Below are 13146 nucleotides of genomic sequence, written 5' to 3'. Positions count from 1 at the left end.
TTCATCTCTACCTTCACCTCTACCTTCACCTCTACCTTCACCTCTACCTTCACCTCTACCTTCACCTCTACCTTCACCTCTACCTTCACATCTACCTTCACCTCTACCTTCACCTCTACCTTCACCTCTACCTTCACCTCTACCTTCACCTCTACCTTCACCTCTACCTTCACCTCTACCTTCACCTCTACCTTCACCTCTACCTTCACCTCTACCTTCACCTCTACCTTCACATCTACCTTCACCTCTACCTTCATCTCTACCTTCACCTCTACCTTCACCTCTACCTTCACCTCTACCTTCACCTCTACCTTCACCTCTACCTTCACCTCTACCTTCACCTCTACCTTCACCTCTACCTTCACCTCTACCTTCACCTCTACCTTCACCTCTACCTTCACCTCTACCTTCACCTCTACCTTCATCTCTACCTTCACCTCTACCTTCACCTCTACCTTCACCTCTACCTTCACCTCTACCTTCACCTCTACCTTCACCTCTACCTTCACCTCTACCTTTACCTCTACCTTCACCTCTACCTTCACCTCTACCTTCACCTCTACCTTCACATCTACCTTCACATCTACCTTCACCTCTACCTTCACATCTACCTTCACATCTACCTTCACCTCTACCTTCACCTCTACTTTCACCTCTACCTTCAACTCTACCTTCACATCTACCTTCAACTCTACCTTCACATCTACCTTCACATCTACCTTCACATCTACCTTCACATCTACCTTCACCTCTACCTTCACCTCTACCTTCATCTCTACCTTCAACTCTACCTTCACCTCTACCTTCACCTCTACCTTCACCTCTACCTTCACCTCTACCTTCACCTCTACCTTCACCTCTACCTTCACCTCTACCTTCAACTCTACCTTCACCTCTACCTTCACATCTACCTTCACATCTACCTTCACCTCTACCTTCACATCTACCTTCACATCTACCTTCACCTCTACCTTCACCTCTACTTTCACCTCTACCTTCAACTCTACCTTCACATCTACCTTCAACTCTACCTTCACATCTACCTTCACATCTACCTTCACATCTACCTTCACATCTACCTTCACCTCTACCTTCACCTCTACCTTCAACTCTACTTTCACCTCTACTTTCACCTCTACTTTCACCTCTACTTTCACCTCTACCTTCACCTCTACTTTCACCTCTACCTTCACCTCTACCTTCACCTCTACCTTCAACTCTACCTTCACCTCTACCTTCACCTCTACCTTCACCTCTGCCTTCACCTCTACCTTCACATCTACCTTCACCTCTACCTTCACCTCTACCTTTACCTCTACCTTCACATCTACCTTCACATCTACCTTCACCTCTACCTTCACCTCTACCTTCACCTCTACCTTCACATCTACCTTCACCTCTACCTTCACATCTACCTTCACATCTACCTTCACATCTACCTTCACATCTACCTTTACCTCTACCTTTACCTCTACCTTCACATCTACCTTTACCTCTACCTTCACCTCTACCTTCACATCTACCTTCAACTCTACCTTCACATCTACCTTCACATCTACCTTCACATCTACCTTCACATCTACCTTCACCTCTACCTTCACCTCTACCTTCAACTCTACTTTCACCTCTACTTTCACCTCTACTTTCACCTCTACTTTCACCTCTACCTTCACCTCTACTTTCACCTCTACCTTCACCTCTACCTTCACCTCTACCTTCAACTCTACCTTCACCTCTACCTTCACCTCTACCTTCACCTCTACCTTCACATCTACCTTCACCTCTACCTTCACATCTACCTTCAACTCTACCTTCACCTCTACCTTCACATCTACCTTCACATCTACCTTCACCTCTACCTTCACCTCTACCTTCACCTCTACCTTCACCTCTACCTTCACATCTACCTTCACCTCTACTTTCACCTCTACCTTCATCTCTACCTTCACCTCTACCTTCAACTCTACCTTCACCTCTACCTTCACCTCTACCTTCACATCTACCTTCACATCTACCTTCACATCTACCTTCACATCTACCTTCACATCTACCTTCACCTCTACCTTCACATCTACCTTCACCTCTACCTTCACCTCTACCTTCACCTCTACTTTCACCTCTACCTTCACCTCTACCTTCAACTCTACCTTCACCTCTACCTTCACATCTACCTTCACCTCTACCTTCAACTCTACCTTCAACTCTACCTTCACCTCTACCTTCACATCTACCTTCACCTCTACCTTCACCTCTACCTTCACCTCTACCTTCACCTCTACCTTCACCTCTACCTTCACCTCTACCTTCACCTCTACCTTCAACTCTACCTTCACATCTACCTTCACATCTACCTTCACCTCTACCTTCACCTCTACCTTCACCTCTACTTTCACCTCTACCTTCACATCTACCTTGAACTCTATCTTCACATCTACCTTCAACTCTACCTTCACCTCTACCTTCACCTCTACCTTCAACTCTACCTTCACCTCTACCTTCAACTCTACCTTCACCTCTACCTTCAACTCTACCTTCACCTCTACCTTCAACTCTACCTTCACCTCTACCTTCACCTCTACCTTCAACTCCTCCTTCACCTATTCCTAAGAGTGTTCAACTTCAACAAGAACATCAAGCTGAAACTCTAATTAACATTTATTAGATCGACATTAGAATATGCGTCCTGTTTAAACAAATAGATACTCATGTTCAAAAATCGTTGCACAATTAGTAAAAAATCAATAAATTTGTGTAAAAATTTCAGGACAGATGATTTAGAATTAAAATAGCATTTACGAATAAAAAAAAAAGACAACATAATAAAATACTCAGAAAGACACACAAATAAAAAGCACATTTCTTATTTCATATGCTAGGACAAATTCAAATAGGTGCCCCCTCTTCCATATTATCATTAGAGCATGGGACTGGTTGCGTGAGTCTGCCTTGAAAATCAATGACTTAGCAGAGCTTATAGCTTTAATTAAGCGGCACGATTTTGATTGGACTCTTGATGAACTGACGTAAAAAAACGAAAGCTAAAGGTCTATGGGTATATTACAAGGCCTTCGGTGCTCGCAAAGACCTTCCTTCAGGGAACAGTATCAGGGAAAAGAAAAAGAGGCAGACGGAGAAAGCAATGGAAAGACAACATAACTAATGGACGGGCCTGCCATTGAAAGAGGTTCTAACTAAAGCAAAAGAAAGGGAGGAATGGAGAAAGACGGTCTACAAATCTTGCATGGTGCCCCAACGGTCCAAGAAACTAAGGGATAGGTAAAGGTAAAAGTTAACAGTTTCTCTATTTTGGCTCATGTAATAAATCGTTTACACATTTCATGTTCCTTTTGATAAGACAAATTTTTACAAGTGCTTCCTTTTCCCTAGTGCCGTTAGAGCATGGAATAAGTTTCCCTAATCTGTTCAGAAAAAACAAAGACTTAATAGAGTTTGTCTCCAATTAACTTGCAGGACTAGATTAACATTTGGATACGCATAAAAGTGAAGTACACTTTTCAGGATGATGTAAAGGTCATCTGTTTCTGTGTCCCACGGTGTCGCTACCTGGTTTTGGCTGTAGGCGTAGCGGCGTGGGTGCGTCCGTGTGTTGTAGGTACCTCTTCTGGTACGGCTATGATACTCCTCTTAACGATGTACTTTATTAGACGCACTAGATTTGCGAGTGCGCAACATTACTAATATACTAAAGTCTCCAATGACAACATTTGGAATTACTGATGAACACACTGGTAGCAGACGTAAAGTTTATTATATATAGGATAAATTACAGAAAATACTGGCGACTTCAGCCGTCACAAAATATACACCAATAAATACTGGCTGTTCATGCCATGTGGAATAAGCAATCACATCAATGAAATGTTCAAAATATAAGTCCGAAGAAAACTCTCAAGTTAACATTAAATCAAATTCATTAAGGTACATATTACAGACAGAGAAAATCGTATATCCACTCTCTGCTGGAGTTCTTCACTAACTAACTTTTGACCCTTATTTCAGAGTCCTTTAACTTATTCACATAACCTCGTGCTTGCCCGCACGGAATGTTACAATAGGTGACTGAGTGTCACTTCATGTCACAGAGGTTCTAAAACTGGACTGTGACATACGCCCCACACTCCAAAAAGATTTTTGACCAAAAATCTTTGACAAATATATTTTACATTAATATCATTGTACAAATATATATGAGCTTAGTCCATTATTCTATCAAGTGCTGTAAGTTCACTCCAATTGCTCATATCATCTTATATAATCTTAGTAATTATGTATAACATCATATAAATTACTGAGTCCAAAAAAAAATCATTTATATACTTAATTCACTGAGAGCAAAATCACTGAAATGTAACATTAATTGTAATGAAAAGTACCTCCATCAAGTGTTAACAAACTTTATGCATACATTTGTACTGAAGAAAAAGATTTGTACAAGCAATCACATGCTAATCAATATAAAAAAGGAAAAAATATACAAGTTATTCCACATCCAATATTTTACTATAATTGTAGATGCACAACATTATCAATGTGTATCATTTGACACACTGAGTACATTTACTCAAAATGATTACAGAAAAAAATTTCATATTTATTTACAACTGTGATGTGCTGTGTCAAAATATTATTCTAAGTTTTGCCATCATCAAGAAAAATGAAAAAAAAATTTTCAGATACATGTCAATCCAGTTCAAGGTTGACCTTGCATAAGACTACTATAAATAGTCTGAGTGTAGTATTGAAGTACAATAGTTAACAAATTTCCATGTTTATAAACATTCATTGTAGTATTCAGGTGTGTAAAAAATTTTAGACAATATTTACATCTGTGAGTTGTTATGAAAAAAATATAGGTCAACAGTTCAAGTAGTTCACTGTTGTTTACATCTCATTGTTTACATTGCTGTGCACAATCAGTAATGAAATACAATATATACACACAAAATAAACACATCTGGTATTTGTCATATTACAAGTTGACAATAAAATACAATGAGTAGAAAATAGATGATCTGTTATTGATCATAAGCATAAATGTCATCATGACCCAAAAGAAAAGTGTAACAATAAAGTGTCATGACTTATTTGAATCATGGCAAGAAAAAATGTCAGGTTGACCTAATTGAGAATGGTTGTTTCTAGTTACATTGTGAAGTTAAACATTTTCATATTTCACATTAATATATCTTCCTCTAAATAACTTATTATTGAATACTTTAATAATTCTATAACAATCTTCTATTGTGTTTAAGTGTACAAATGCAATTTTATGTGATCTATCTTGAGTTCTTATATCTACCCATTTAACATGTGCTACATTGCTGAATTCTCCCATAATAGTTTGCCATCTAGTGTATCCTGATAAATTCTCTACTCTAATAATGTTATCATTGGTTAAGTGGTTTGTAGTAGGACTTGTATCTAGTTCACAAATTTCACCCTTTTCTGCTGCCCATTCCATAATTTCTTCTTTACTTAAATCATTTACACCATTAACATTACCAATTATTAAATCTTGTGCTGGTGTATCTAAAATAATAACATCTACTTCTCCAGTTATCCATGGGGTATCTAGGTGTATTCTGGCTGTATCACAAATATCAAATTTCTTTTGATTAGCATATGTAAGTTTGATCTTTTCTGGCAGTTTTTGATCTGGTTTTACTAGTTTGGAGTTTATTAATATGGCACTGCTTCCTGTATCTCTGAGGGCTTCTACTTTAATTCCATTTACGTATGCGGGGTATAGGTTCAATTTTGGCTTATTGTAATGCATGTAGGCTGTTAATTCTTCTCTATTGTCATGACTATTATTATTTCTGTGTAGATGGTTATTAGACTGATTGTTGTATGTGTCCCTTCTAGATTGCCTGTTGTTTCTATTATAGTTATTGTGTTGGTAACTGTCTGCAAAATTTCTTCTTTCATTGGGACTTGCACTCTGGTGTAGTCTATATGGTCTATTATTGTAATTATTGTTGTTTTGTTTGTAGCTGTTTGGGTTGTAGAAACTAGTGTAACTTCTGTATCTGTAATTGTTATTGTAGTTTATAGGAGCTTTGCATTGGTTTTTTACATGACCTTTTCTCCCACAACTGAAACAAGTCTTGGTGTTGGACCATTTGAATTTGTCGTTGTTGTTGTTGTTGAATGTTGTTGCTGTGGCTACTAGTTGGTGTAGGTCTCTTTTGTCAATCGTGTGTCCAGGGTGACTGTCTTTAAATAGATTTAGATTCGTTATCAGTTCAGTCTCTGTCTTGATCTTCTTTTCTTTAAGGAAAGTAAATACTAAGTCTGTCACGTTGTTGAGGACATTGTCTATAAGTAGCATGTCTAGGATTTGTGTCGGGTCTTTGATGTCACATTTTGCTAGCTCTAACCATTTTATCATGTTAGTCCTCATGTCGAATATTATTCTGTTGAAGTCCCCATCTTTTTTCAATTTAGTGTCCCTGAACAGCTTACGATAGAAGTCTGAATTTTTTCCAAAGTGTTCTAGTAATCTAGTCTTTACTGCTGCATAGTCTTTCTTTTGTTCTACAGTTAAAGTGGAAATGATGTTGAGGGGTTCTCCCGACAAATTTGCTAGTAGGTGTTTGGCCATGTCCTCATTGTTAAGACTATAGGTTGAGGCTATATGCTCAAATTGGACTAAATAGTTTTCAAGTGTTTCATCTTTAGAATTATATTTATGGAATTTAGATATGAATGGCTTAGTTGTAGACTGTTGGTTTATGATGTTGGGATTTGTTTTGGCAGCTTCTAGTTCTAGTTCTTTTTGTCTAGTTTCTAGTTCTTTTAATGTTTTCTGATGAGCTCTTTCAGCAGCTCTTTCTTCCCTATCTTTATCCTTTTCAGCCCTATCACTAATTTGTTTCTTTTCTTCCCTTTCTTCCCTTTCTTTCCTTTCAGCCTTTTCTAATTCTTTTTTGATAAATTCCTTTTTCTCATCCCCTTCTAGTTCCATGATTTTCACTAGCTCTAATATTTTGTCATAGGACGACATGTTTAATGCTTTGTGTAGTTAATTAAGTGAGAAAAGAAAGAAATGTACTGTGTTATACTTGTCAATACAGTGTGTGTCAATTATTTAACATGTGTATATTACATAATAATATAAAAAATTCAATCAATGGTTACAATGTAATGAAAGAATGTAGTGATAATTGTCCAATGTATAGATCTAGGTCAAAATTTACTCAGTTACTCAATTATAAACTATTCAAATTCAATATTCACAAATATCAATATATGTTATACATGTGTGCTGTTGTGCCAGAGTAAAATAATAAAAAATGTAAATTAGTAAGAGAAAGAAAAATATATGTACAGTATAAGTAAAAAGACAAACACAGAAACAATATAGGGAACAACACAGTCTGCTTTTAAAGAAATTAATAAAAAGTAGAAATGTGACAGGAGGAATACAGATATATGGATACAGGACTTTTAAACAAACAACAATATAGATACAGATTAAGTACACTGACAGAAATACAAACAAGACTCAACAGCTAAATAAATAATTTCCCACTATATTCTATGACCTCCGTACCAACAAGGAGAGCCTCAAACGCATTGGGCCTTATAGAGGTTAGAGAACAAACAGGATAGACCCTAATAGATCCTATTGTTATGATAGTTCATACAATAGTCCCTCTCCAGCCACCCTTAAAAGAACAATTAGAAAAATGAAATCAAAATATGGCTCCAAAAATGCCAAGAGTTATCAATTACTGACTCTACTAACAATCAAGTTTAATTACTACTATATCAAAGCAAAATCCACGTACTTTATAATCATATGCATCTATTTAATTTGTTAATAGTGACTTACAGACTCTTTTCTTGTCGACTAGTGTAGTTTAATCCTCTTCTCTCTTGTAGCTTGTCAAATGCAAATACAGTTTGGGTGGTTCGCTAATAATCCATGTATAAGTAATCCAATTTAAGAATAATAATCCATGTATACTATAAGTAATCCAATTTAAGAATAATAATCCATGTATAGTATACTATAAGTAATCCAATTTAAGAATACACGTTACTATGAGCATTAAAGTGGTAGAAGAAAAATAATCCAGTTCAATGCCATAAGATGGCTCAAATGCTCAAATGCTCTGTCAAGTAATCCAAAATAATAATCCACAATGCTTAGGAAGATCACAAGTAGGTACGACCATATCAAGGTGCGAGTGTGCCAATGATGAATAGTGGCGAGCACTAGTGATGAAGCGGTGTATCTGTCATTAGTGTCATCAAGCGATGTCTTGAATGGTATGGCTCTTTCTTTCAGACGACATCTGTAGCTCTAGATAGGAATCGAGTCGACTTCTGTTTTCGGTTTCACACCGGACAGGTGTCAGAGGTAGATCTAGGAACAGGGTTGGTGTTGAATGGATCTCAGGATGCAGGTGTTACTTGAATGGATCTTGTGGGCAGGCTGGATTTCGTACTTGTTTAGTTAGCCGCCATCTTGAGAAAAAAAGTACCGGTCTAACGTGTAGTCTTGCGCTGTTTACTATAAAGGCGATTGAGATCCTTTTAAGACTCCTTTACTGGTCACCAAAGGCCAAATGTCACCTATGTTGTAGGTCCATACTGGCTACCAAATGTCGCTACCTGGTTTTGGCTGTAGGCGTAGCGGCGTGGGTGCGTCCGTGTGTTGTAGGTACCTCTTCTGGTACGGCTATGATACTCCTCTTAACGATGTACTTTATTAGACGCACTAGAGTTGCGAGTGCGCAACATTACTAATATACTAAAGTCTCCAATGACAACATTTGGAATTACTGATGAACACACTGGTAGCAGACGTAAAGTTTATTATATATAGGATAAATTACAGAAAATACTGGCGACTTCAGCCGTCACAAAATATACACCAATAAATACTGGCTGTTCATGCCATGTGGAATAAGCAATCACATCAATGAAATGTTCAAAATATAAGTCCGAAGAAAACTCTCAAGTTAACATTAAATCAAATTCATTAAGGTACATATTACAGACAGAGAAAATCGTATATCCACTCTCTGCTGGAGTTCTTCACTAACTAACTTTTGACCCTTATTTCAGAGTCCTTTAACTTATTCAAATAACCTCGTGCTTGCCCGCACGGAATGTTACAATAGGTGACTGAGTGTCACTTCATGTCACAGAGGTTCTAAAACTGGACTGTGACACACGGTTAACGAGGGTGTCCTGTGGCCAGCACAACGACCAATCGCCTTTACCTTTTCCCCCAACTAATGTCAGGTACCCATTAGAGCTGGGTGGACTCAGAGGTGAAATTAAAAATCCCAGTCTTCACCAGGATTTAAACCCGGCACCCCTCGGTTCGGAAGTCAAGCACTTTGCCACTCAGCCACAGCATACGAAGAGGACGTAATTATCTCCTCTTTCGAAGGAGTGTCTACAATTTTTAAAACAATGCCACACCATACATCAATGCAGCAAGCTTATCTCAACTTCATTCAAAGTTCTTGATATTTACAAACATATTTTAAACACTTCATCCGATTGGTCTTTTTTTTATAAAAACATCCAAATATACGTTGCATGCTGATCTGATCATTATGTTTCGGAAAAAGTAGCTATTGATGTTAGCTTGATGGGAATCGTAACATGACGGATTTACCTTTCTGACTAATCCAGATACAATTTAACGCTAGAAAGTTTAAACACAGTAATTAGATTAGATTAAATTAATAACGGTAACAAGTTTGAATACAGTAATTGGAGATTTAGAAATGTTAAAACATAAAAAAGTTGAGCCTTACTGAAATGCATCCCATTTCCAACAACAAATTTGTAGAATCATCTTGGGGGACCCATTCTTCAGAGATGTTGGAACCTTTTAGAACTTATTCTCATTTTGTTCACTGTCCTGTAGTTTTCGTTACCTTATAACCAATCAAGTGCTCTGTGATCTAAAGTGACAATAAATAATGCTTTAATGCACACTTTCACATACAATCAAGTTATGTATTTATTAACTCTTTCTCTCCGTAATTATTTTATATGTTCCAATGGAATTATTCATTTTTCTCATTTCTGACTGCCCTGTTATGATTGAGTTTCAGCAACTTTTTTTTTGTTTTGTTATCAGAAAATGTTGTTTATTTATTTTATTTTGGTATAGAATTAAAGAAGACTTCATGCTTTTTTTTCACAATGCAAATTAATGTTCATAAACCAAAAATTAATTTAATTTAATGGGGTCAAATCGACGTTGGTATCGTCAATTAGGAGAGAAAGAGTTAATACACCTGTCAAAAAAAAAAAACTATGTTCAAAAGACGTGTACATAAGAAAACATAGCTTCAGCGTGAGTGATTAGTTGACCACACATGAAGGCCACAGTGATTGGGCGAAGTAGGACGCTTTGGTGCGGCCGTTTTGGTGCGATGGATGTTTTTGGTGGGGCCGTTTTGGCGCGATGGATGTTTTGGCGCGGCCGTTTTGGCGCGATGAATGTTTTGGCGCGGCCGTTTTGGCGCGATGGATGTTTTGGCGCGGCCGTTTTGGCGCGATGGATGTTTTGGTGCGGCCGTTTTGGCGTGAGATGTTTTAGGCGGGAAAACTTTTATCCACATTATATATGTTAATTATATTTTTGTGTAATTGTAATCAGTATTATAATATTCTGTGGGTTTTAATATTGTCAACAACAACAAAAAAAAAACAATAAAAAACACAGAAACATTTACTGATTACTTTCTTAAAACCGATCGCATGATACGTAGTACGTAGACTGACATTAGGGTAAAAGTAAAGTAAAGTTTCCCTTGTGATCTATAGGGCAGATGATGTTAAGGTCATCTGTTTCTTAACCAGCAAGGTGCCATGTAGCCAGAGCAACGACCAGCCGCCTTTACTTTCCCCAACTTAAGTCAGGTTTCCATAAGAGTTGGGTGGACTCAGCCCTGAAAGTCCCGATATTCAAAATCCCATTCTTCACCGAGATTTGAACCCAGGACCTTAGGTTTCGGAAATCCAAGCGCTTAACCACATAGCCACCGCACCCCCTGTCATTAGTGTAATACTATTTATTGATTACGTCTAAATATCTTTATAGAATCAAATGCTATAGTGTCTGAAGAATGTCAGTATTATAGAACTTGAATTAGAAGAGCAGAGTGCAAAGATATCCAGACTTTTACCAGCAGTAGACGCCTTGGCTGGGTTGAACATAGAGATCAAATACCAAAACAGGGCCAACTTCCAAAAGATTTTTGACCACGCAGGCTAGAGGGCATGCACAAGAGAGGATCCAGGGTCCAGATGAGATGGATTACACACCAGAAGCATTAAAAAGGCCGCAACGTTAGGCAAATTACTTACCAGTTAACGAGGATGTGTATTAAAGATTTGTCTCTTTAATCGCTTGAGAAGTTGCAAAGGGAAAAAATAGTCTCTTGAGGCGTAAAATGCAATAGAGAGCTTGAATTAATTAGTCATTTCTATTAATGCCAATAATAAAATATGCATCCTCCGTTTGGGACCCCTCAACTCAAGAAAACAATAAGAAACTGGAACAGACACAAAATAGAGCAGTGAGATTCATAACAAACGAATATTCACATTTGACTAGAGTAACACCTTTAGTAAAATCACTAAATTTAGAAAGCCTTCAGGACAGAAGACCCAAAAGTAAAATAGCAATTATACATAAAACACTGAACCATAATCTTTAAATACAAAAACAGAATTTAATAAAATACTCTGAAAGACACAAAGATAAAGGCATATTCCTCGTCCCATATGCTAGGACAAATTTGTACAAATACTCCTTCTTCCCTAGTGCATGGAATGGGTTGACTGAGCTAGCCAGGAAAACCAGTGACTTGGCAGAATTTAAGTCATTGGTTAATATGCATGACTAAATGCATGACGCGTAGGACGTAATCATCTTCTTTTTTGAAGTAACGTCTGTATTATATAAGATAAGAAAATAATGTACACATACTCCTTCTTCCCTAGTGCTATTAGAGCATGGAATGGGTTGCCTGAGCTAGCCAGGAAAACCAGTGACTTGGCAGAGTTTAAGTCATTGGTTAATATGCAAGACTAAATGCTTGACGCGTAGGACGTAATTATCTTCTTTTTTGAAGTAACGTCTGTATTATATAAGATAAGATAAGTAAGAAAAAACCTAGGCTAGTATAGTCTTACTTATTAAAAATGCTTCTAGAAGATAGAAAGTGTGTTTTAAGAAGCAATTTTATAATATCAAGTAATTTTATAATTACTTTTTATATATGTAGACAGAACGGTGTCAACATCAATATAAATCTAGATCTTAAAGTATTGAAATGTTAGTTGTTAATCAAATCTAGTCTTTATCTAATCATAACATTGAAATTGAGAAGCGGAAAGAAGATATTTACAGGAAGTTAAACTTTTTAAGTATTTTTATTTTTTTCTTTCACTAGATTTTAATGAAATATTGTCAATGTGAGTCAAATCCATATAGTATCAAGCTTTTATCAGGTGTACAGAATACACAAGCATTTATAAGCTAGCTTTGCATAAAAATCATAAAATAAACAAATAACAAATTGCCATGCATAGCTTTGTACATAGAATAAAGACATGTCTTCTATTCTAAAGATTAAATTATTTATTGTTAATCAACACTAGAATATGAAAAGAAATAGGCAAACTACAAGGCTGAATTACAAAACACACAGGATTTATTCTACCATCTTAGATAAAGAATAGGAAACACCCAATTTCTAATGCACTATTCTTATCTTATATAATATAGACGTTACTTCAAAAAAAAAAAGATGATTACGTCCTACGCGTCATGCATTCAGTCATGCATATTAACCAATGACTTGAATTATGCCAAGTCACTGGCTTTCCTGGCTAGCTCAGGCAACCCATTCCATGCTCTAATAGCACTAGGGAAGAAGGAGTATTTGTACAAATTTGTCCTAGCATATGGAATGAAGAATGTGCTGTTAGCTTTGTGTCTTTCTGGGTATTTTATTAAATTGAGTTTGTGTATTTGAATTATATGGTTCAGTGCTTTATGTATGATTGCTACTTTACTTTTGAGTCTTCTGTGTTTCCCAAACTTTGGCTTAACGAACATGTCGCACATTCTGTGTATTT

General features: G+C 36.9%; 1 protein-coding gene across 5 annotated transcripts in view; it reads right to left on the bottom strand.

Moving 5' to 3' along the window:
* LOC106072005 (Golgi-associated plant pathogenesis-related protein 1-like) overlaps positions 1-12416 on the bottom strand; it is a 32468-nt gene extending 20052 nt beyond the window's left edge. For all 5 annotated transcript variants that reach the window (XR_008779762.1, XM_056040991.1, XM_056040992.1 and 2 more), the window contains exons 1-2: positions 12276-12416; positions 9804-9953 (exon numbers count right to left, since the gene is read on the bottom strand). Coding sequence is in view for 4 of the 5 variants with exons in the window: in XM_056040991.1 (XP_055896966.1) it covers positions 9804-9818 (15 nt within the window). In the remaining variant the exon portion in view is untranslated. The remainder of the gene's footprint in view (positions 1-9803; positions 9954-12275) is intronic.
* Positions 12417-13146: the final 730 nt, after the last annotated feature.

The sequence above is a fragment of the Biomphalaria glabrata genome, chromosome 9, assembly GCF_947242115.1.
Source record: "Biomphalaria glabrata chromosome 9, xgBioGlab47.1, whole genome shotgun sequence".
In the NCBI taxonomy this organism is placed as follows: Eukaryota; Metazoa; Mollusca; class Gastropoda; family Planorbidae; genus Biomphalaria; species Biomphalaria glabrata.
This window is presented reverse-complemented; position numbering and strand designations above follow the sequence as displayed.